Below are 24,181 nucleotides of genomic sequence, written 5' to 3'. Positions count from 1 at the left end.
CAATTGGTACTGCACAGTCACTTTTTCCCCTTCTTACCTATGTTACCCCAGAGGCACTACTACCATCACTGGTGTGCTCAGCCTTGGTCAGTGGTGGGTCAGTCTTGGAACCAGCTGGCATTGGCTCTATTGGACATGGGGGAAGCTTCTAGCAGCGACTCACAGAAGCCATCTCTGTAGCGCCCAGCTACCAAAACCTTGCCACACAAACAAGGCTCAAAAATGTTTGTATTTTTTGGTTTTCATTTACTTTTTATGTTCAGGTCCTAGGCGTGTTGAAGTATCTGGTGATAGATAACAAGGATAATGAAAATCTCTACCAAGCAATCAAATGCTTAGATCCTTTTCCTGAATATCCTGCTTTTAAAGATTTGCGAGCAACTCAACAGAAAATAAAATACAGTAAAGGACCATATTCTCTTTTAGAGGTAATTACATTTTAAAATATATCTCATGGCAGAGTGGTTTCTGTAATGCAAACTTTCAAAAGGAAATTCTCTAGCTGTAGATATGGCTAGAGAAAAAATAAATCTTGAAAAAGTTTTAAAGTTAGGTGGGGATTCTTTCTCTTGCCAGTTTCAGACACCAAGGTGTTTGTAGGTCTGCATTTATTTTGCATCTATTCATATCCACGTTTTGTACTACTGAGAGCCACTTTTTTACTTGAAGCTTTTATTTGTATGCTGTATATGCTTAATACAAAATGTTGCTTTGCAGGAAATTAATCACTTTCTCTCAGTTGGTGGTTGTGATTCATTGCCTTTAACACGACTTGAAGGACTGTATGATTTACGCAAACAATTGGAACAATATAAGGATCAGATGAAGGATCTCCTGAAAAGTTTCCAGGGTACTGACATCTACTGTTGTATTTTATCATATATTAAATTATCGTGGGCAAAGCCTGGGAAGAAATACTTACTCTTACTCCTTTGGAGGCAGGTGGACAGGCTTGACGAACCTGTTGCCTTCATTTTGCCTTAAAGTCTATGAAGCGCTTTTGTAACATTAGTAGAAGTATTTTAGCTGTTAAAAAGAATTAAAAAAAATAGTCACTGGTAAAGGCTATAAAATGGTATTCTGAAAACTGACATTTAAGAAAGAAATTACTGCAGTTTGGACTCGTGTATTCATTTTTATAAAAATGTCAACAAACATAAAGCCTGATTCCATGTTTCCATTCCAATCAACAGGGCAGCAGGATTTTTTTTTAAAAGAAGTACCACTTTTATTCTTTTTTTCCATTGGCAGATCATCATATTTTTTCCTAGACTGTTCCTGGAAAAGGCAAAATGCTTATTTCAAAAAAAGAGACCTCAGCCAGGCAGCAGATATATAGGGAAGTACCCGTCTTGGGAGTTTAGAAAGCTAGTCAAATTCTGTGAGGTTTCTGGCAGAAACCTTTATTTTTGGATATTCCTTGGTTTTGTGATTAGGACAGAAACATTGATATTGGCTTAAGTGCTGTCAGTGGAGTCACATTGTGTGATTTTACTATTTCAAGTAATATTTTTATGCTGATACTGATATTTCATGTGTTTAATGGTCATTTCTGCATCAAAATACTGAAAATAATAACGTTTGTGTATTCTAGTTTTGGGTATTCTTTGGCATAGTCAAATGCATAAAAATTTTTTCAAGACATGATCAGTAAGACAAAATGCTTAATTTTTCAATGTACTGCTTAATACCAACTTCACCATTAATAAGGCATGTTGACATTCATAGATAAAAGATTCTAAAGCAGTGTGTTCTTATACGTTCACGTTACAAATACACAATGAGACTTTTGGGTTTTTTTTTCTTTCTGAATGATAGAAAAGCCAGAAGATTGTGTAGTAGTGAAGTTGGTGGTGAGCTTACTGCAGCTGGCCAAGATGGCAGTTAACCATACAGGTGAAAAAGCAGTGCTAGGTAAGTTCCTTAGTCCCACAGGCATTCTAGGGCTGCCATTGCAAACCCCAGGTTGAAGGTGTGACCACTTTCAATGTTACTTCCCATTGCTTTTTTTGCATATGACTTAATTTCTTGACTAATAACTTAATTTCTCATCAGTTTAGACCCTGGTCTCTTCTAAGTAAAGAGTCACCTGCTGTTATGTGGGTTACTTCATTAAGTTGAGAAATAGTAAGCAAAATTTGAAGAGAGCTTATCTGAAAATTTGGAAAGCATGTCTTGGAGGAACTGAAAATTCTCTATCTTAGAGCCTCTTATGTGTTACTAAAATTGTTCACTGTTTACTGAGTACCTGATTAATGTTTGATCCAGAGCACTGGAGCTAATACCCAAATCCCGTCTTCCCCAAGCGGGGAGTACCTCCATGAAGGTGATGTTTACTGAAGTTAGATGTCTAAACTAGACAGAAACACAAGTAATGAGAACATTTCCTTAATAGATACTTGTCTAAAAGACTGATAACTGATAATTAGAAATGGTGAGCACCCAAAGCTCGCAGTGATTTCAGTATGATACATTCTTCAGCATCTTTGCAAGCTGTATGTTTCAGCTTTTTCTGCATTGTGATTCTTGTTTCTTAGATGATTTATTAAATTTAGTTAAAAATACAGTCTGAGTATCTTCAGTGTGTTCTTTATTTGCTTTGGTGGCTAATACAATGTTGTAGATAATAGAAACATTTTGAAGACACCTGCCAATTATGGGGGAAGAGCAGGGAAATAGATTTTGGTTTCTTTCTGACGAACATTAACACCTATTTTTTAATTTGTTTTATTTTTTGTTGTATGTAGTCGTGGTTCTGTACACTATTTTTTTCTGGAAAACAAGTGAGGAACACACTGATATATCATTTTATGTGAAATGTAGGTTAATTCTCACTGAGTTTACAGGCTACTGTTTATCATATCCTTAGGGAATGAAAATGAGTGTCTCTTAGTGGCCTTTTGCAGTTACCTGTTTCTGACACAGGCAGATATAAAATCCATATGTGATTTAAACTGCAAAACCCAGAGCCATAAGCACTCCTAGAAAATTTAGAGAGCATAACTATATTAACTGAGTCTTAAACTGCAAAATTTATATGCATGTAATTTTAATCATAAAGTTCCTCAAGTGATTATAAACATTTGCAGGTTTTACCCCATAGTAATCTTAGTTCCAAAATTAGTTTGTATTAATTGCAACTTTTAGGGTGGGACCTTGTTTTAGCATGCATAAGATTATAAAATTACCTGCATTTACAGAGGCTGTTGGAAGTTGTTTGGGAGAAATTGGTCCCATGGATTTCTCCACCATAGCTCTTCAGCGTGCTGAAAATGCACTGGATTCTAAAGCAGTGGACTTACTTGAAGATAGGAGACTTCAGTGGGTCTTCATAATGTTAAATCAAATAAATATTGCTTTAACAGATAACTGGTGAGTATACTTGCTTAATTTATTTCGTTCAAAGCTTAATGGGAGTTTCTAAGTTGTGCATTGCTCAAATCACCTCAGAATTAATGTCCAATGGTGTGTGTCTTCAAGGCTTAGATTAGTTATCCCGTCAAGCTCAGATGTTTCTTAGAAATTCTGCAGTTGGGCTTGAGCCAGAGAATAGCAGTGCTGTGGAGTAAATACCGATGCTTTGCTTTATAACAAAATATGCAGTGGCATAACCCAGCCCACAGTTTTCTGATTTGATAGACATGTCAGATTGCAGAGTTACTTATTTTTTATATTTATAAAAGTGATCTTAAAAGTAAAATATCTGAATGAAATTAATGACAACATTTTGTACTCTTTCAGTATTGATGTTAGAGCTGCTGCTGTTTCCTGTTTGAAAAACATACTAGCCACCAAGTCTGGCAGTGAATTTTGGGAAGTTTATAAAAATAAAGCTGATCCCATGTTAATCTATCTACAGCCTTTCAGAATATCTAGGAAAAAGGTACTTCTTCTGATATACCTTATTTAGATGGATATGGGGCAGAGAAAACTTGAAAATACATATTTTTAAAAAAGTAAATTTGAAAATATTTTTGGGATAGGCTTTGCTGAATGTAAAATTCAGATTGCAGTCAGACTGCAAATGGGATTGCTTTTGTCCATCAGTTTCTCCTTTCTGTTTCAGCATTTGTGGCTTCTTCACATAGGAAATTACCAATTTGGCATTAGAAAGCTCTGTACTTTCATTATGAGACAGACAATTTTTGATTATCTACTCGGTAATGTAATACATTCTTTCTGAGGATTCCAGTATCATTTCTTACAAAAAGTCAATGGAAGATAGGTCAAAAAGAACCATAAATAATGAATAATTAAGTTTTCAAACTTGTTTTATAACCTAAATGTGATGTCTAATGTGGCCTTATTGATGTTAACAGTAAAATTTTATTTCTAATATTTTCATATTTCCTTGGAAAACTCTACATGAACAAAATGACATTTACATGAAAAATTGCGTTAAATTTACATGAAAAAATACTGTCAATCAGTTAAAGCACAGTTAATATTTAATATGTTTTAATCTGTGCAGATAGCAGTATCTTTTTTCAAATGCATAGAATTTGTTTACATTTGCAATTTTTTCTTTTTTTTTTCTTTTTCTTCTAGTTTTTTGTAGTACCTGCTAATGATACAGAGGCATCTTTGGATGATGCAAACTTATGGATTCCTCTGGGAGAAAGTCATGAGACCTGGATCAAGCGCCTGACTAGTTCAATACTGGACAGTAGAGGTGTGCAGAATGAAGTTCTGCAGCTAATGAAGCCGCTATGTGAGGTGAGGTATATGTGTATGTACATGTATGCAATATGTGATGCTATCATCTTGATAGCAAATAGTAATTTCTGCTACTGAGTTATTACTTTTTCTTAACATTAATAGTGGTGTTTTATAGTCAGATATTGCAAATACCTAAAAAATACACTCCTGAAATACAAGATTTGAGACAATTGTAAACATAGATGAACTTTACATAACTCAATGCCAGCATAGCTCCATTGAGTGGTTTACATTTTTCATACTACATGTTCTTAAGCAATAGCTGTTTGAGTAGTTGTCAGTTTGAGTATAACCTGAGAAAGAAAGGCTTTTGGTTGTTTTTCTTAGCAGCTGCTGTGCATGATTGTTCCCTAGGTGAAAACAGACTTGTGTCAAACTTTGCTTCCATACTTGATTCATGATATCCTTCTTCATGACTCAGATGAATCTTGGAGAAATCTTTTGTCAGTTCATATCCAGAAGTTTTTTACAGCCTGTTGCAGATTTGCCTCATCTAGTAGGTCTACACCTCCAAATTCAGATTCAGGTAATGTCATAATATTTTTGTTTCATCTGAAAGAAGGATTCTGGTTGTGAAAAGATTATTTTCTGACATCAAACACGATGTGCACTTGCAGGCAGACAGGATTTTGGAAGCTTCTGTCCAATTGTTTGATCTTTTTTGGTGGAGATGCCTGTTCATTGGCAGCACCAAAGTAGCTTCTTCTGTGTAGCTTCTTTCCTTATTCACCACTGCATAATGTTTTTACTTGCTGAATTTAGATGTCATCCAATGTTGTGTGCTGCGAGACTGAGTCATGGACTGCCACTCAAAATGACCAGTTGGCAGTTAAATTCCTCTCTGACTCTGGAGAGCAAAATGTCATGATGCTTTAGGAACTGGTAGTCACATGTCCCCACTATATGTCTATATATGTTAAGCACATGGGAGATGATGTACAAAGAAGGAGGTGATGTTCCTTCTGTAAGGTCTTTGGTAGCATTGTTCATTTCTGTTTATTAAGAACACACAGATTTGTAGTTCTGCATCTTACTATAGCATAGTACTAATCAAACCTTTGCTTATGCTTTCCCTGCTTCTTGCTTCTTGTGATTTATTAATTAAAAATGTCCAGAAAAAGGAAAAAACTATTAACCCAATGACCAGAACACAGCTTGTAGCCATCTGTTTGTTTGGTATTTTTGAAAACTAGGAGCAAGGAATGGAAATATAAATTCTTTAAAAGTATGTGTCTGTATGTGGGAAATAGTGGGTTTTGTACAAGCATACATGTTATAAAGTCTACAATAAAGCTACTAAAAAGTATTTCTGTGGCTTTGGAATAAGTTTACATGTCTCAGGCCTAAGGGAAGAGCTGTGCAATGGTGTTGGATGATCTCTGAATTCTATAAGGAGCGATAGAATATATACATTATTAATACAAAGACAATTTGATAAAGAAAGTTGCAGCATAAACTGCTGTAATGTCACTAACATCATATAAGGAGAGGAAGTACATTTGGTGACAAACTATTAATTTTAAGTTTGGAAATGTTGTCCAAGGAAGGTTTTTTATGTTTTTCTTGAGTACGAAATACACCTTTTTATTTTTTAAATGGTTCTGTTCTGATGAAAGTTCATTATGTTTTTTCTTTTGAAATCTATATCCCAGACCAAGAAACCCCTAATTTTAAAAGTTTGGATAAAGTATCTCGGCGAGCCATGCTTACTGTTGTTGATTACTTAAGAAGACAAAACAGGTAAATTATAGCTTTCCAAAATGTTGCTTTAATTTAATTATGACTGTCTGAGATCAGTTGACACTGTAGATAAAGGACAAGGTTGTGGTAGAGACCGTGTCTTTTCAAAGAATTGAGGATATAGTAGTGACCTTGCATTTCTTACAGAATTGATGTGGCTAGCCTTAAAGGCTGAAAGATTCCTCTAAAAACTTTCCGGTTTTGGTATGGGTTTTGAGGGGAGTAAGGTAAAATTAGCCTTTACAAGGCTTTATAATTAGATTGGATTTATTTTGTTTAGCGTCAGAGAGGTCTGTTACAGCAATCTTGAAGTTTTTATTTAATCAGATCTGTTTCAGGTACAGTTTTTGATGACAGCTTCTGGCTAGATCTGAATTATCTTGAGGTTGCTATAGCAGCACAGTCTTGTGCTGCTCACTTCACAGCCTTGCTCTACACAGAAATCTATGCGGACAAGATAAATAGAGACAAACAGCAAGAAAGGTACAATGCTTGAGAAATTCTCTTTTTTGACATTTTGGGTATAATGGATCATGGGTTTTGTGTCCCAGTAGTATTTTATTCCATGAGAAGTCAAGGAAACTTTAAAAATATTCTGTAGGTGTGTTTATTGACATCAAAAATGTTTCTGCCAGTGTGATCCCAACCTTGCTAATTTTGCTAGCTTTGACACACTCAAAATAGTGTCATTTTGACTTCTAACCGGAATGTCTTCTTAGTAGTGTGTGTTCTGGAGAAACTTCAGTAAAGGTAGTGATTCTGAATACTAAATGTATTGAAACTCACTTTTTATGTTGAACGCTTTTCATATTCTGTTTCACATAATTAATAGTGTTCCAGTAGTTAAATTATGGCCAGAAGTGAATTCACAGAATACCAGAATTGCATAGGTAGACCTGAACGATCCTTGTAGAAAGAGATTTCTTCTGTAATAGACAGTTATATTTGTCTTCCGTTGTAGCAAGATTAAAACATGGAGCTAGTTTGCTAGCTTCGCTTTGGCAACAAATAGCTCTAAGGCAGTGAATGTATTACAAAAGTATGGTGATAAGCATATATATTATGTGGTTGCTTTTATTCTTTCCCAAAAGAGCATTCTTGCTTCAGGCATTCACAAAAGCAGTGTGATTTAATAAGATTAGATATTATAAGGTGGCGTGGGATTTTTTTTTTCCCCCAAAACACCTTGATTTTGAAATCCCTTGATGTTGATAGTTCAGCTGATTACTTTGTTATTCTGGTGGAGAACCATTTTGAATAACCTAAGGATACAACAGGCCTGATCTTGCATTTTGTATTTGGGCCCAGTGTGTTGGGCTTAAGTGTTGTTTCAGAATTTTAGTTCTTTGTATGAAATTTCATTTAACTTTACTGGTTGAAACATTTCTTTTAGGTCTTCCTTTAAAGCAGCTAAGAGTTTGGCATTTGAAGAAGAAGAAGATCAAAAAACAACTATTACTATTTTGAATGAAAAAAGCAAAGAAGAAACTGGCCTAAGTTTACAGGTAAATGTGTGTGCTTCATAATCTGAAAGCAGTCTTCTCATAGAAGTACAATTAGTAGGTTTCATCTGAGCTGAAGTCAGATCTAGTTGAACTTCAAAAACAGTATTTGAAAGTTCTCCTAATTAAAAGTGGACTCAATGGCCTTTCCAGTTAAATGGAGTATTTGTTCTTCTGAAGCTAATTAATTGATGCATTTTAAATGGCAGCAAAGCAGACTGTTCCCGAAAAAGCTGACCTCATGGTGGTAACCAGGTGACTATTTTTCAGTGTGTTTTGTCAGAGAGATATTTTCATAAAAAGTCAGCAAGTGGTGTAGCAAGTTGTAATAATCAAAGCCGAAGTGGTATTATCCAGTTTATTGGATAGATAAAATCTGGTAGTCTTGTCTAAGTTACTGCTTAGTTCATTATTCCAGAACTGTGCTTGCATATGTTTAAAGTGCATGGGTTAGCTGGTATGTCAGATGTTCATTCATTGTTACTGCCTTTTGCTTTTCAACCTGCCCGCTTAAGGTCAAGTGCTAGTTTTTAGTAACATTGCAGAAAAGTTAGATAGGCCTGAGGAGCTTTGCTAGGCGAAAAAACTTGTCTTCCTGTGGTGGTACCAGGCTCAGATAAAGGAAAATAAGCAATGATAAAGGAAAATTAAGCAATGATAGCACCATGTTACATGGAAGGACTAGTATTTATAAACTTATATGCTATGTATAAAACTCACTTGAACTGATTGCAAAGAACTAATTCTTTGGTTTATGGCACATGTTCTAGGACCTTCTCATGGACATATATAGAAGCATTGGAGAACCTGACAGTCTGTATGGTTGTGGTGGAGGAAGAATATTACAGCCATTAGCACGGTATAATTTATTAATGTTCTTATGTTCTTTAAAGTCATTGCTTTCCTTTATTAGTAAGAAACTTATACTGAAAACTTCTTGTTAACTTACAACAGGATAAGAACATATGAGCATGAAGCAGTTTGGGAGAAAGCCCTTGTAACACATGACCTTGAGGCAAGCCTCGCACCGTCTACTCACCAGGCAGGAATAATAGAGGTAATTTTATTTTATAATAGGAAATGAATGTAAGAATTGATATCCATCATACTGAGAGTCATTTGTAGTAAATGCAAATTTGTTTTAGGACGAAAAGAGCCCACTGTTGTAGGCCTACAAGCCGTATAACATAAGGCAATTTAATATTTGTCCTGAAAACCTGAAGGCTTCTAGTCCTCTTGTCATTCACCCGTAGTCCCTATTTTAGGTAGTGAATTTTTTTGTGAAATATTTCAAAATAAGTATATTTAATTTTATACAGAATTTGGCCAGCTCCTAAAATGACAGCATATAAAAAGTAATGTAAGCAGTTATTTTTGCTATCTCATTCTTTAGACCTCTCCATTATGGCAACTATTGTACTGAAACGGTGGTACTTCTGATAGAATAAATAAATAGAATTGATGTTGTCTTGTTTCGAGCCCTTAAAAATATTTTGACTTTTTATCCTAAAAATATTTACACTACTTCTGTAATAACATCACACAGATATATCTGTGTTTCTCCTAATTTCATTTTCCTAAGGTACTTTTTCTACCCCAAATAATTTAGTATCATTGTAAAACTTCCACGTGTCCCTCCTTCATAATGGCTGCACACATTTGGATAAGTGGTCATAATTATAGTCATTATGGTCTGCAAACAGCTAGTAGTTTTAGAGTGCTGGGAAACTTTTCCAAGTGCCCCCCCCAGGAAATAAAAGTTCATTAGAAGTAAAATCAGTTTAGACTTACTGCCCAGGAATGATGGAATGGAGAAATGTGAGCAGATAGTTCATTTCAAAGACAGCATGGAAGTTTATTCCAAAAAAATGCCAGCCACAGTAGTAACAAAACTCTTTTTCTGGGTTTGCAGTTATCAGTAGTGTGATTAGTAGTCATTCTTGTGTAAAAGTTTTCACCTTATATAGTGCTGAGTTTAGAAATACTTATGGTCCTGCTTTGCCCCCAACAGCTTCTTTTGTTTCCTAAGGTAAAACAAAGCCTTCTAAAAAAACCAGTTCCATTTATTAAAGGAGGAAAACCAACTTTCAGTAATTTTGTTAATTCCAGGCTTTGCAGAATTTTGGCCTTCGCCACACTCTTTCCACGTATTTAAAAGGACTGGAACATGAAAACACTGAGTGGAGTGCAGAACTACAGGAAATACGCTATCAGGCAGCATGGAGGACTATGCAGTGGGACCATATCTCTTCTGTCAAGTAAATTGACTTACTTTTTTGCTAGTTCTTTAAGTGAAAGGCAATGGTTTCAGTTCCAAACAAAAGGATAACGTAGAATATCATTTCTATGAAGCAGGTCACCTAATTTATCTTACTCATTGAATGGAAAAGTAGTCTTTTTTCACTTAGACCTGGCTGTCCTTTAAGCAAATCACTTTCCTTTTTCTTGGGAAATTGTACACATTGATTCTTCTTTTTGATTGTCCATAACTATAAACTGAATTTTTTCCATTTTGACTCAGATAGATGTGTCTCAAGTACATATGAGGGAGAAATAGTTTTAAATGTTTAATTTATAAGCAAATGGGGAAAATATTACTTGGTAAGCCACAAGAGGTTATCAAGACCTGGATAAGCAAACACCAGTGTTGATTCATGGCTCCTCCCTTGTAAGGAGCAATCTCCTCTCTTGTGTAATGTTGGATCCCTGGCATTAGTTACTTTATATGGCTGGCCAGGATCTAGTATGAACTCTGAGCCTTCCTAATACAGTCACATCATCACACATTTTAGGAGGAATACAGAGTAGATCTGTTACATTTTTGCCAAAAGCAGAAGTTATGTGATGGGGTCTTCAGTAACTCCTTCTATGTTAACTTTTAATAGTTGGGAGAATGGAGGATTTTTCTCCTAAGACTTGTACAAAGAAATGGGTCTGGGTAACATGCTCCTGGTGTGTTCATTCTTTCCTCCTGCACTGTCTTTAGATCATTGTTTAGAAGCACTTGAAAGACTTCACAGACATATCCTGTCAAATGTGTCATGCCACAGTCACAACAAAATTCATATAGGTGGGCGTACTTTGTCTCTGGATTAGGGTTTGTGTAAACCTCTTGGGTTATGAACCTCTTATGCAAATAGAATATTCAGTTTTAATACAGGATCAAAAAAATAACATGTTAGATGAGAGAGAATGAGATGGCATGGAAGAGGAGGATTGAGAGAAGCAGAAGGAAAAGTGAAAAGGACAAAGAGAAAATTGAATTGAACTCTGGGTTCAGTGGGGTTTTTTTTCAGCCTTTTGATTTTCTTTATTTATTCCTTTTATAAGTATTTCTGAAGTTAAATGTAAAAAATTGTACATCCTGAACTCAAGTTGTATACATACCATTATAGGTATCTTTTAGCATAACATTGTGAGAAATGTTATGATTAATTTTTTTACTGTGCAGTTGGTTTTGTGCCGTATTTTTGATACAACCTTGAACATCTCGTATGTATTCCGAACATTCTATCAGTTCTTGTTTTTTCTTTATTTTAAAAGCACATCTTGAATTTGTAAAATACTAAATTTAGTTAAAACTTATTATTGATTATCATGCAAGACAGCAATCCATCCAACTGCAGAAAATGTACTACTGAAAATATTTGTTATAAAGGTAAAATGGACTTCTTTGCAAAAGAACTATCATTTTCCTTTTATTTTATGTTACTTTTGTTTTATTTCTAAGCGATGACACAGGAAGACCAGGGTACCACGAATCACTGTATGATGCTCTTCAGTCTTTACGAGATAAGGAATTCTCTGCTTTCTATGATGGTCTTAAAGACGCCAGGTAACTGCATGCAAATATTGTGCTGTTAGAGAGAGATGGAATGTGTGTCTGTAGTCACAAGTTACGTTTAAAAAACTGTTGTGGGATTTTATGGGCTTAAATGAAGACTTGTGCATAGAATTAATGAATATTTCTGTAGTGCAGCTTTGTTTCTAAGCTTTTTTGTTGTGTTTTTTTTTTTTTAACTTCAGTTTGTCTTCTGTGCATATACAGTTTGTGTGCTAATTGAAAATGCATTTCCTGTGGCCTACATCCCTTACTTCATGGTCATCTTAAGTGGATTTGATTGCTGACTACTCTAGCTGATCTGTCACTTACAGTTTGGAGTTGATATATGCTTACAGTGTTTTCAGTTATTTAAAAAACTAATGTTTTGAACTCTTATGGTAATACGAATAATTCTGAACTTAATAGTTTTGCTGGTTAAATTCTGTTCACTATAAGGAAATTAAGTTATGGATATTTGGAATTACTTGTGAATATTAAAAAACCCTAATTTAGTATTTCTCTATTAAATCCATAGAGTGAATGAAGTAGAAGAGCTGTGCAAAGGCAGTCTTGAGTCTGTTTATTCATTATATCCAACTCTTTGCAGACTACAGCTAATTGGGGAGTTGGAAAATACAGGTCTGCTGTTTTCCAGGTATTTTTTAAGTTTCTTTCATACTCCTTTCTGAGTTCTCAGATTTTTGGTAATCGAGTCTAGCACAAAAAATAAAATCACCTCAACAAATTCGCTTATGAACATCTCAAACCTCGTCTTTAAAATTATACAGATTTTAGCTTTACTATGTGAAGACAAATCTAGATTCTCTTTATTTCCAGACTGGATTTATTTGTGATTTAGTTTTAATTATAGTGACCAGCAGGTTGAAGGAGATGATCCTGCCCCTCTACTCTACTCTCGTGAGACCTCACTTGGAGTATTGTGTGCAGTTCTGGTGTCCTCAACATAGAAACGACATGGAGCTGTTGGAACAAGTCCAGAGGAGGGCCACGAGGATGATCAGGGGACTGGAGCACCTCCCGTGTGAAGACAGGCTGAGAAAGTTGGGGCTGTTCAGCCTGGAGAAGAGAAGGCTGCGTGGAGACCTCATAGCAGCCTTCCAGTAGCTAAAGGGAGCCTATAAGGGTGCTGGAGAGGGACTCTTCATTAGGGACTGTAGTGATAGGGCGAGGGGTAATGGGTTTTAACTAAAACAGGGGAAGTTTAGATTGGATATAAGGAAGAAGTTCTTTACTGTAAGGGTGGTGAGGCACTGGAATGGGTTGCTCAGGGAAGTTGTGAATGCTCCATCCCTGGCAGTGTTCCAAGGCCAGTTTGGACAGAACCTTGGGTGACATGGTTTAGTTTGAGGTGTTCCAGCCCATGGCAGGGGGGTTGGAACTTAATGGTCTTAAGGTCCTTTCCAAACCTGACTATTCTATGATATGATATTATGCCAATACTAATATAAAATAATTGGGGTTTTGGTTGTTTTTTTTTTTTATTATACTCCAAGGTAGCCATCATGTCTTCTAGCCTTTGGTTTACTAAAGTAACTGAGTTATTCTCTTCTAGTTTCCTTTCTAAAAATGTTTTCCGTTTCCTTAGTGATACTCATAGATCTATTGAACGTTGCTTCAGTTTGAATCACTTTCTTCAGGAACACTACTAATATCAGTATACTACCTGAATTCTTAATATAATTTTTTAATCATAGGAGAGTATTTATATCTCTAATGCTATTAATGTTGGAATTTTTCTGCTGTAGTGGTATCAGTTTCACAGAATCACAGAATGGTTGAGGTTGGAAAAGACCACTGGAGGTCAAGTCCAACCTCTGTGCTCAAGCAGGGTCACCTAGAGCACATTAATCTGTATTGTGTCCATATGACTCTTGAATATCTCCAAGGGAGGACACTCCACAACCTCACTGGGCAGCCTATTCCAGTGCTCAACCACCCTCACAGAAACAAAGGTTTTCTTCATGTTCAGGTGGAATTTCCTGTGTTTTAGTTTGTACCCGTTGCCTCCTCTCCTGTCACGTGGCACCACTGAGAAGAGTCTGGCCACATCCTCTTGACACCATCCTCTCAGATACTTATATATGTTGATCAGATCTCTCTGGAGCCTTCTCTAGGCTGAACAGGCCCAGCTCCCTCAGCCCTTCCTCAAACGGGAGATGCTACAGACCCTTAATCAGCCTAGTAGCTAATAGTTATCCTACAGTCCTTTAGCATGTCCAGGACATTATGAACCATTGCTATTTGCAGTTAATGAATTGTCTAAGAAAATAATACATATAAGGAGAGCCTACACAGCTACAGTATCACAGTCTAGAATATATGCTTATTTTAATCCATATATGACCTATATTATACAATAGGAATCTTGCTCTCTAGTATTTTCAGTAGTCCTGTGTTTGAAGGCGATTCCCATTGCTGATAGACCTTTAACCACAACAGTTTTTGATGCATTTACCTGCCAGTTTATTCTGCATATTAATCTTCTAGGTTTTGATGGACTGTTTCTTGGTTTTGAACTGTAGATTGTGAACTACCTCAGTAATTTACTTTTGTTACTTATTTTGCATTTCACTAATATTTAGCAAGAATTAATAACAGGTCTTGTGTTCTTTTGGTGGCAATTACAGGTCTGTTACTACTCAACAACTGAATGATACTTATTTGAAATGGCAGAGGCAGTCCCAGCTTCTCAAGGACAGCGACTTCCGTTTCCAGGAACCTGTCATGGCTCTGCGCACTGTAGTTTTGGAAGTCTTGCTTGAAAAAGAAAATGAAAATATGAAAAGAGAATGTATTAAAGACATCCTGACCAAACATCTAGTGGAGCTGTCTAGATTGGCAAGAACTGCTAAAAATACTCAGGTACGAATTGCAGAAAAGATCAGTGATGGATGTTTAGTTTGTTAGTTTTCCAAAGAACTTCATTTTTCAACAGTACCAACGATGAACTGTATTCTAAGTTTATTCAATAGTCAGTTAGTTGGAGACTTAAACTATGTAGAACTTAATTCATTAATTGTATTTATGGCTGTGTTGTCCAAGTTTTGTTCATAACTATAAGCTACTCTATGAGGAATATAATATCAAAAAGAAAATATTAGTGAAGAATGTTCTTATAGCTCTAGTACTTTATTTTAGTGCAGCTTTATATATCCAGCTTCCACTTGCATCATACTGCTGTAGTGTTCCAGAGTAAAGCTGCAGAAAGAACGTGATACATTATTTTGGGGTTTGTCAAGTTTAATTCCATAGTCCATTTTTGTTACAAATCAGGATTTTCTGCAGGTGTAGGAGAATAACTTCATCTCTTTGCTGCAGATAAATTCTTAGAATTGGCTAGGCAGAATATGCTGCACAAGTAGAGCAAAGGAAGATGGAGTTTAAAAACAAAACTTGCTGTGAGATACATGTATTTAACTTAAAGAATTGATTATAGTGTTTTTCAATTTCAGCTTCCAGAAAGGGCTATGTTTCAGATCAAGCAACACAATCCAACGGGATATGGAGTTTCTGATTGGCAACTAGAAGAAGCTCAGGTTTTCTGGGCTAAAAAGGAAGAGAGTCTTGCACTGAATATTCTTAAAAGTATGATAAAAAAATTAGATGCAAATTGGTTTCAGGTACGTGTTACATAATCTCTAAAGTTACGGGAAGTCTCTTTTCCCCCTTTCATGCATCACTTTTTTTTGTGCTTGTAATTTCATCAGGTTTTTTAATTCTATTTATTGTCATTTATTTTTTGCTTACAGTTCTTCATCTGTCCTTGTTTTCTGCATAACTTGGTATCATCATCAGTGTTTGTGTTCACTGTTCATTGCCTCCTCAAGACTAGTATCTTGAACACCACAGGTGACTGGAGAGATTCTCAAAGGAAGAGCCACCAGTCACAGGGACCTCAATAGTTTTGAAAATTGTGCCAATAGGAATTGCTTTAGATGAGTAGGAAGTTCTTCACCTGAGATAGAATAATCTCAAGCAGCATTACAGGGAGGGTTTTAATTGGCTGGAGTGTAACTGCCAGAAAGGACCTGCTGGTCCTAGTGAACAGCAAGCTAAAATGATTCAGCGTGTCTTTGTGGCTATGAAGGTGAACATCACCAAGAGTGTAGCCACTAGATTAAGATATAGGAAGAAAATTCCTTACCTATAAATACTGTGACCAGTTTGCCCAAAGAAGTGATGGCATCTCTCTTGCTGGAAATTAATAGTCAATATTTTTTTGCTAATTTGTCCACTTCTGATTGAAGTCTTGCTGATGTGTGCTTTCCTGGAACTTGTTGAAATATTGGTGTCACATCTGCCACCTGCCACTCAGGCAGTTTTAAGCAAAAGCTTTTATACCTCTTTTAGTAGTTCAGTTATTTAATCTGCGAATTTATGTAGACCTTTGGAAAATACTCTTTGGAAACCTGCTCCTTCATCTTTCTGGAGCACTTTTAATCAAGTTTCCATGTAGAGGTCTGCCTGAAAAATTTAATGGTCACACATAGTTACTGCAATTCCTGAATGTTTCCTACAGGATGTACTGTGGTATTTCAGATTAAATGGAAACATTAGCAAATGCAATCCTGGAAACATGCTGTGAATTTATTTAATTTTTATTACATTTTATCATTGATTTATTCTGGTTTTCATTGTTCAAACTCTCAGGTATTTAAAAATACGTTCTTTTTTTTACTCACATAGGATGTGAATGTGATTTAAGGTTATTGACTACTTTAGATGTGGATGGTAAATGACTCTGTAGATACATTACGTTCAGAGACCCAAGTGATTGAGTTATATTAAGGGTTTAAAAGCTTTGTAAATTGCTTACCTCATATGCAAAAGGTATTTTTATTTGATGTCTCCCTCTTTTTTTCTTTTTCTTTTTTTCCCCTCTAACTTGCTTTCCTAAAGGTTGAGAATGATCCTCATCTGAAATTGATATATACAGAGTGTCTGAGGCTATGTGGAACCTGGTTAGCAGAAACATGCTTGGAAAACCCTACAGTCATCATGCAGAAATACTTAGAAAAGGTGCATCCAGTCTTTGAAATATACAGTCTTGAAGATAATGCTGTGCTAAAATATGTGTTAAATACATTTTTCAATGCAGCCTTTATTTTTCTGGATTGAAAATACGTCGTCTTATAAAAGTATTCACGTAGTATTGTGTAACACTGAATCTTATAAAATATTTAGAATATGTCTTTATAAAATTCACAGTAAAAATTATGTTTAATATTAGTTTAGAAGTGCAGTGATTACAACTACTAGTCCCCTTTTCCTTTCCTCTATTCCACTCCATCCCCATCTTTTCCCTTTCAGGAAAGATGATTCACTTACTGTCTTTTCAGTATGGGTATTGTATTTGTAATATTCTTCGCCAAGTGCTGGAAAGTCTTGTTCCGGTATTTCTATATACTGTATTTTTTTAACTCTTAGTAATAGAAATATTTTTATTAATATTCGTCCACTCTGAATTTATTTCATGCTAACTTGTGAAACTCTCCATAGTTGCTGTTCTTTGTTACTCTGTACATGCTTTCTTCACTCTGAAGATTTGAATCAAAGACTTTCACATAGAATTTCCTTTTGGTTTTTGCACTTTGGCGACTGCCTTTTTTACCATCTTATAAGTTGTAAAATTATTGTAAAACCATTGTAAAACTTCATGCCTAGTTACTCTAAAAGATAACTGTAGGAGACTTCTGTATGGTTATTAAAGCTGTTTCATACAGCATTATCTTTTTGACTGTTCTCACTGAAACACTCCTCAAAGATTAAATTCAAAGAGAAAAATATTCAGCTGGTAGGTTTATTTTATATGCATACATATTTCATCATAGGCAACATTAAATAACCTGTTTGAGCAGATGACCCTGCTTGAGCAAGGGGGTTGAAAAGAATGACCTCCAGAGGTCCCTTCCAACCTCAAGCATTCTGGTTTTCTCTGATAATATGATTTTAACCAAGTATTATGCAGCACTATTAATTTGATTATCAGTCTCATCGTTACTGTAACCTCCCTTTTAGGCGGTGGAAGTTGCTTCAAGCCACAGTGGAGACAGCAGTGATGAGCTAAAGAAAGGGAAGATGAAGGCTTTCCTGTCTTTGGCTCGTTTCTCAGATAATCAGTACCAGCGAATTGAGAATTACATGAAATCCTCAGAGTTTGAAAATAAGCAGACATTACTGAAGAAGGCCCAGGAGGAGGTCATTCTTCTCAAGGAGTGTAAAGCTGAGACAAATAGGTAAGCATTCAAATGGAGAGGTGGTGACTATGGAGCTGTCAAAGGCTCTATCTTTACTAATTCTCTGAACAACTGGTACAGCATGAGTCACATCTCTACAGCTGAATTTTTCCTTCTGCACAAAATAGTGGCCAAATCTGTAGTGCTTCTTGCAAATAGTTTCTGAAATGTGCTTGAGCATGGTCTAGGAGAGTGCTAGGTAGGTAGTGTGGGTGAAAACTAAGCCAAGGAGAATTACAACAATTAAACAGCACGGATGGTCGTGGCCCAGAATTCCCATTTATTCCCTGGATCTGTTCAGTTGACAGAATACTACAGAGTGAAAATAAATAATTTTGAGATTTTTCTCCGTTGCACATTTGATGAAAGTAGAATTCATCTTAATACAGAATTCTTGAAGATTTAGTAAATGCAGTTGCAAATGAGCAGAAAAAATTGAACTTCAGCTGTTGGAAACTAAAGTCCTTACAGAAGTGATCGGTATTGGATATTCACATTTATGACCCAACACTGAGATTAAATCATTAAAACAAAAAACAAAACCACTGAAAATTTACTTAAAGTGGTGGGTCTGTGTGAACATACACTAAAGGAGTAGCTCCCACAACTTGGTTTCTCAGTTGTCTAATTTATTGTGCTTGTACATACAAAACAAGTTAAAAAATGTTAAATTAGCGACAGAACTTCTGACAGACCTGCTGCAAGTTCATTAAGAAATAATTTGTTGCTTAAAAATAATTTCTATTTACACAGATATACAGTGAAAGTTCAGCGAGAACTTCAACTGGATGAATGTGCCATGCATGCCCTAACTGAGGATCGTAAACGTTTCTTGTGTAAAGCAGTGGAGAACTATATCAGCTGTTTACTAAGTGGAGAAGAACATGATATGTGGATCTTTCGACTCTGCTCTCTATGGCTTGAAAATTCTGGAGTTGATAGAGTCAATGAACTGATGAAGGTATGTGTCTGATGTTGCTTTTCCTTATGCTTTGACATGGTATTATCCATGTTTCTTAGAATCATAGAATAGTTAGGGTTGGAAGGGACCTTAAGATCATCTAGTTCTAACCCCCCTGCCACAGGCAGGGACACCTCACACTAAACCATATCACCCAAGGCCTTGTCCAACCTGGCCTTGAACACTGCCAGGGATGGAGCATTCACAACCTCTCTGGGCAACCTATTCCAGTGCCTCACCACCCTAACAGGAAAGAATTTCCTCCTTATATCCAGTCTAAACTTCCCCTGTTTAAGTTTTAACTCCTTACCCCTTGTCCCATCACTACAGTCCCTAATGTATAGTCCCTCCCCAGCATCCCTATAGGCCCCCTTCAGAAGGGGGCTATGAGCTATGAGCTCTCTACGCAGCCTTCTTTTCTCCAAGCTGAACAGCCCCAACTTTCTCAGCCTGTCTTCATACGGGAGGTGCTCCAGTCCCCTCATCATCCTCATGGCCCTTCTCTGGAGTTGTTCCAACAGTTCCATGTCCTTTTTATGTTGAGGACACCAGAACTGCACACAATACTCCAAGTGAGGTCTCATGAGAGCAGAGTAGAGGGGCAGTATCACCTCCTTCGACCTACTGGTCATGCTCCTTTTGATGCAGCCCAGGATACGGTTGGCTTTCTGGGCAGCAAGCGCACACTGAAGCCAGCTCATGTTCATTTCCCCACTGACCAACACCCCCAAGTCCTTCTCTGCAGGGCTGCTCTGAATCTCTTCTCTGCCCAACCTGTAGCTGTGCCTGGGATTGCTCCCACCCAGGTGTAGGACCTTGCACTTGGCATGGTTAAACTTCATAAGGTTGGCACCAGCCCACCTCACAAGCATGTCAAGGTCCCTCTGGATGGCATTCCTTCCCTCCAGCGTATCAACCGAACCACACAGCTTGGTGTCATCGGCAAACTTGCTGAGGGCGCACTCAATCCCACTGCCCATGTCAGCAACGAAGATGTTGAACAAGACCGGTCCCAACACCGATCCCTGAGGGACACCACTCGTTACTGGTCATAACTTCTTGTCCTCCTTGTTTCTAGAAGATGAAATACAGTGCTGTGCAGTATGCTTTCCTGTGTATCTCCTTAACTTTTCCTTCAAAAATTAATTTTTTCAGTCATTGCTTATCAGTTAGTTTTTCATCAAAGAGCTGTAATTCACGGTTATCACCTTGTTCTTTACAAACCTTGGAAGACGATCATCTTCCAGCATCCTTTAGAACTTTGTTCTAGCTAATATTGTACATAATATTAGGTGAAAGGATATACTTTCAGAGTGTCTCTGTAACATAGTAGCCAGGGACCAGCAAAGTTCCTGGTGTAGGGCCAGTTCTTAAGCTGGTTCTATCATTTCTAGAATCATGCAGGAAATCTGATAGTTCTTAATCTGAATGATTGTTTATAACAGAGTTCTGTATAATTGCTTTGTGTTATAATTAACTTTGAAAAATAGAAAGTGTTTCTTTACTCATATTTTTGACGAACAATTATTCCATGTCTTAAACTGGATTGTACTTGTTAGTTAGGATTGTCTCTTGCCACAGAGAATCTGGAAATGAATTCTGAATCAGCATATCTAAACTCTGCTCTGATAGAATAGAAAATAGTTTTCTTACGAAGGACTTGCAGCATTTAGGAGACACAGACCAAGATGATGTGATACTCACTGGATTGCCATTTGGTCATACAGCAATGAATATTCCCAGCTTATAAAAGAAAGCAAGACCAAAATTGCTAGCCCTTACCTGGTATTTTGTGATTACAGGGGTTTTTGTGTTTTGTACAGCTTTCTAACTCATTTTTTTCTACTACAGAAAAATGCAAAGAAGATCCCTTCATACAAGTTCTTGCCTCTGATGTACCAGCTGGCTGCTCGGATGGGAACCAAGTTGATGGGTGGTCTAGGATTTCATGAAGTTCTGAATAATGTAATTTATGCTTGTTGTAGCTAAAGATAAGTTAATTGGCTTCATCATGCATACTTCTAAATGATACATATCTTCCTTTGTGCAATTACAGCTAAAGGAGTTATGTAGGTGATAAAGGTGTATTAACAATGAGTGCTGCAAAATCAGTATAGAGGGAAGAGGACTGGGGACATTTTTCTTGCTACTTAATTGATTTCCTTGTTGTTTAAGAATAGTCATATGCAGGTATAGGAGTATGCTGTGAACATATTTTAGCTGTGGAAATGCAATCTAAGTTTTACTTCTTATTTCTTATTAGGAAACTTAGAAGTTCAAAGGAATTGATAATTTTTAATGTGGTTTTTTTTTTTTTCTTCACAGTTTTCAATAATGGGATCTTACTGTTTTTCTCCACAGCTAATAGCTAGAATTTCACTGGATCATCCCCATCATACTTTGTTTATAATACTAGCTTTGTCAAATGCTAACAAAGATGAACTCTTCACAAAACGAAATGCAGTAAGAAGAAATGAGTTAATGAAAAATGCACCGAAAGATATCTCCCAGCTTGATGTGGTGACTACAAAAATTTCTATTCTATCAATGAGATTCAGTCCTTTCATTTTATTTTTTAAGAAAGAGTAGTAGGAGGAAAAAAGTGCTTTAATAATAAGAAAACCTACTTTTATGCATGCATTGGTCATTATTATTGAAAGGAGTAATTATGGGATTGAACAAAACATATTTAACATTTCCTGCAAAAAACAGCAAAGAGTTTTGTGATAAATGTCCTTGATGTGTGATTCTGTAAAAGGCATTTTGGATGCAACAAAGACTTAAGTGGGTTTATTGTTAAAAATACACAAAATAATACTGAATTGAGTATTTTTTCTGCTTTGAGTGATAACAGCTGTTCTAAGTATTTAATCTTGTGCAGTGTATCTTTCATTCCTTTATATGACATTTTTATGTTAAAAGCCATGATGATGGGTTATACCAAACTATGGATTCACGTTAAAGTTGTTAGGGCTTAATTTTTGCTGGAACCTGTCTTTGGAATCATCTCATATTTAGATTAATGCCCCTTCTTTACCCCATCTCTACAGACCTGGCATGGTTGTTTGTCATTACCGTTTTCCCTGCCCCGATACAATTTTTCACCATGTTTTCATGTGGCCTTTTTCATGTTGCTCTCAGATTTGTTGTTTTTTGTGGTCCCACTCTTTAGGAGTAGGATTACACTCATCTCCAGCAAGTGTCTCAGAGTTAGGCACAGAAGGGATACACGGTCAGATTTTTGCCTTTTGCATACAGGCTTTTTCTCCAGTTGGGAGGAAACAATGGAAACAGAAAGATGGTGGAAGAACACCCAAAACTGCTTGTCCCTCTTCCTAAAGAATTTTTTGCAGGTTTTTTGCACATTGTCTGGACAGATGTGCACTGTCTCCATTCCCAGTAATATTTTACTTCACTCATTATCTCAGATTAGACAGCACAGAACATTTCTTCACTTTATTCCTATTCACATCGCAAAGGGCTGCCCATTATTACAATGTTCACTGTTTTCATGGGATGTGTCTCAATTTTACTTGTTTGACTGCATGTTATGATGCATCTTTAATATTACAAGGTGTAGTTTGCAAGATCTGATGTTTGTATTCCATTGGGGTTTTCTAGGACAGAATGGAGGCTGCTAGCAATATAATCAATATCGTAAGAAAAACGAGAGCTCGTATGGTTAGACATACTGAAGCACTTTGTGATGCTTACATCATATTAGCAAATATAGATGCTACGCCATGGAAATCTGAAAGAAGTAAGTCTTGGAAAAACATTTTTTTTTTTAGTAGAGAAGTTATATTTTCTTTTATTAAAAAGTATATTTCTAAATACTGATATTTATTTAAAGGAGGTACTGTGCTAGCACTGTGTCCTGTTTTTGATAAACTTAGTCTGGATTAAAAGTCATAGTAATTACTTGCACTGTGAGGTTCATACGCCAAGTATGAAACTCCAGACAACTCTTGTTGTCTGTGGTCATCTTCGTCAGCTCAACATAAGTATGCAGTGAGGTTCTGGGTCTCAAAATCCATGGTATTTGTGAACTTTGATGTATGTTTGTAGTTCTGAATTTAAAAACATGAATTCCTTTTAATTACAGAAGCAATAAGTATTCCTGCTAACCAGCCAATTGTTAAACTGAAGGACTTGGATGATGTTGTGGTTCCTACCATGGAAATTAAGGTGACTGAAGCTGAAATAAATATACACTATAATGCCAAATTGTAGAATCAACTTCAATTTTTTTATAGTGGTAGTCAGGACATCTGTCGCTTCATCAAATTCCTGCGTTTGTTGTAGGGCAGCAAACCAGGGCTACTTTCCTGTCAGGTGGGAGATGAGGGTGAGGTGATTTTCTTAGATTTTTAGAATACCTTAACCTTAAGTATCCTATTTCCTTAGACTTTAGAATACTTTGACCTTAAGTATCATATTTGATGGATAGTGTTTTACTGTGCCTTACTGTATGAAGATGGCTTTGCCACTATTATCACTGACTAATTTTTCATTGTCAGAAGGGGTGATGGGCTACCTGAATCACAGAGACTATTTTGGAATGTGAATATCCTGGTTTGTATGTGCTAGCTCAGAGTTTGTTCAGAAAGGGGTGAGAATTAATAGATATGCTTCTTCTGTTCCTAAATGGCCAGCTTATGTTTTTACCATTCAGTAATGGTAAATAATCCATTTTAAGTGTTTGGTGGGATGAGTGTATAGGCACTCAGATGCCCCACACTCTACTGAGGATACATACCATTTTCAGGAGTGTGGAGATGCTTTTTGGGCCAGGCACCTAAAATTCAAATGTTATGCAGCCAAACTTCCCTGAAGTCCCTCAGGCCACAGATTAAATACGGATCCTGTAGACTGTAACAGTTTTAGGATTGTAGATTGGGTCCATCTGCAGCCTAATGTAAACTTAATGCCCTCCAACCGTACATGAACATTTTCTTGGGAAAAAGCCAGTTGGGACATGCTGAGATTCTGTTAGAGCTTGTGCTGTGGCTGTCTGCAGCACTGTGTCCTCCCTACCAGGAAAACAAAGAGGAATCAAGCTCACTCCTTTGTTCAGTATATTTTTGTAGTCTTTGTGGGTATTATCCTTATAGATGATGCAGTGCTTATATTAATATTTAACACCTACTATTCTAATGAGGTTTGCAAACAACTTCCT

General features: G+C 36.4%; 1 protein-coding gene across 1 annotated transcript in view; it reads left to right on the top strand.

The window, feature by feature from the left end:
- Positions 1-24,181, top strand: part of ATM (ATM serine/threonine kinase) — a 61,381-nt gene that overhangs the window by 29,083 nt on the left and 8,117 nt on the right. Inside the window, exons 31-54 of the mRNA XM_057399717.1 lie at positions 264-428; positions 718-850; positions 1,819-1,914; positions 3,201-3,372; positions 3,742-3,883; positions 4,549-4,716; positions 5,074-5,245; positions 6,372-6,459; positions 6,787-6,942; positions 7,853-7,964; positions 8,732-8,820; positions 8,916-9,018; positions 10,071-10,219; positions 11,692-11,796; positions 12,320-12,439; positions 14,433-14,667; positions 15,258-15,425; positions 16,705-16,824; positions 17,824-18,041; positions 18,795-19,002; positions 20,854-20,967; positions 21,364-21,522; positions 22,624-22,762; positions 23,108-23,190. Of these exons, the coding sequence (XP_057255700.1) occupies positions 264-428; positions 718-850; positions 1,819-1,914; positions 3,201-3,372; positions 3,742-3,883; positions 4,549-4,716; positions 5,074-5,245; positions 6,372-6,459; positions 6,787-6,942; positions 7,853-7,964; positions 8,732-8,820; positions 8,916-9,018; positions 10,071-10,219; positions 11,692-11,796; positions 12,320-12,439; positions 14,433-14,667; positions 15,258-15,425; positions 16,705-16,824; positions 17,824-18,041; positions 18,795-19,002; positions 20,854-20,967; positions 21,364-21,522; positions 22,624-22,762; positions 23,108-23,190 (3,414 nt within the window). The remainder of the gene's footprint in view (positions 1-263; positions 429-717; positions 851-1,818; positions 1,915-3,200; positions 3,373-3,741; positions 3,884-4,548; positions 4,717-5,073; positions 5,246-6,371; positions 6,460-6,786; positions 6,943-7,852; positions 7,965-8,731; positions 8,821-8,915; positions 9,019-10,070; positions 10,220-11,691; positions 11,797-12,319; positions 12,440-14,432; positions 14,668-15,257; positions 15,426-16,704; positions 16,825-17,823; positions 18,042-18,794; positions 19,003-20,853; positions 20,968-21,363; positions 21,523-22,623; positions 22,763-23,107; positions 23,191-24,181) is intronic.

This window comes from Pezoporus wallicus, unplaced genomic scaffold, assembly GCF_028554395.1.
Source record: "Pezoporus wallicus isolate ANWC-B61680 ecotype Strahan unplaced genomic scaffold, APGP_CSIRO_Pwel_v1 scaffold_6446, whole genome shotgun sequence".
Classification (NCBI taxonomy): Eukaryota; Metazoa; Chordata; class Aves; order Psittaciformes; family Psittacidae; genus Pezoporus; species Pezoporus wallicus.
The sequence above is the reverse complement of the archived record's forward strand: the minus strand, read 5'-3'. Positions and strand labels throughout refer to the sequence as shown.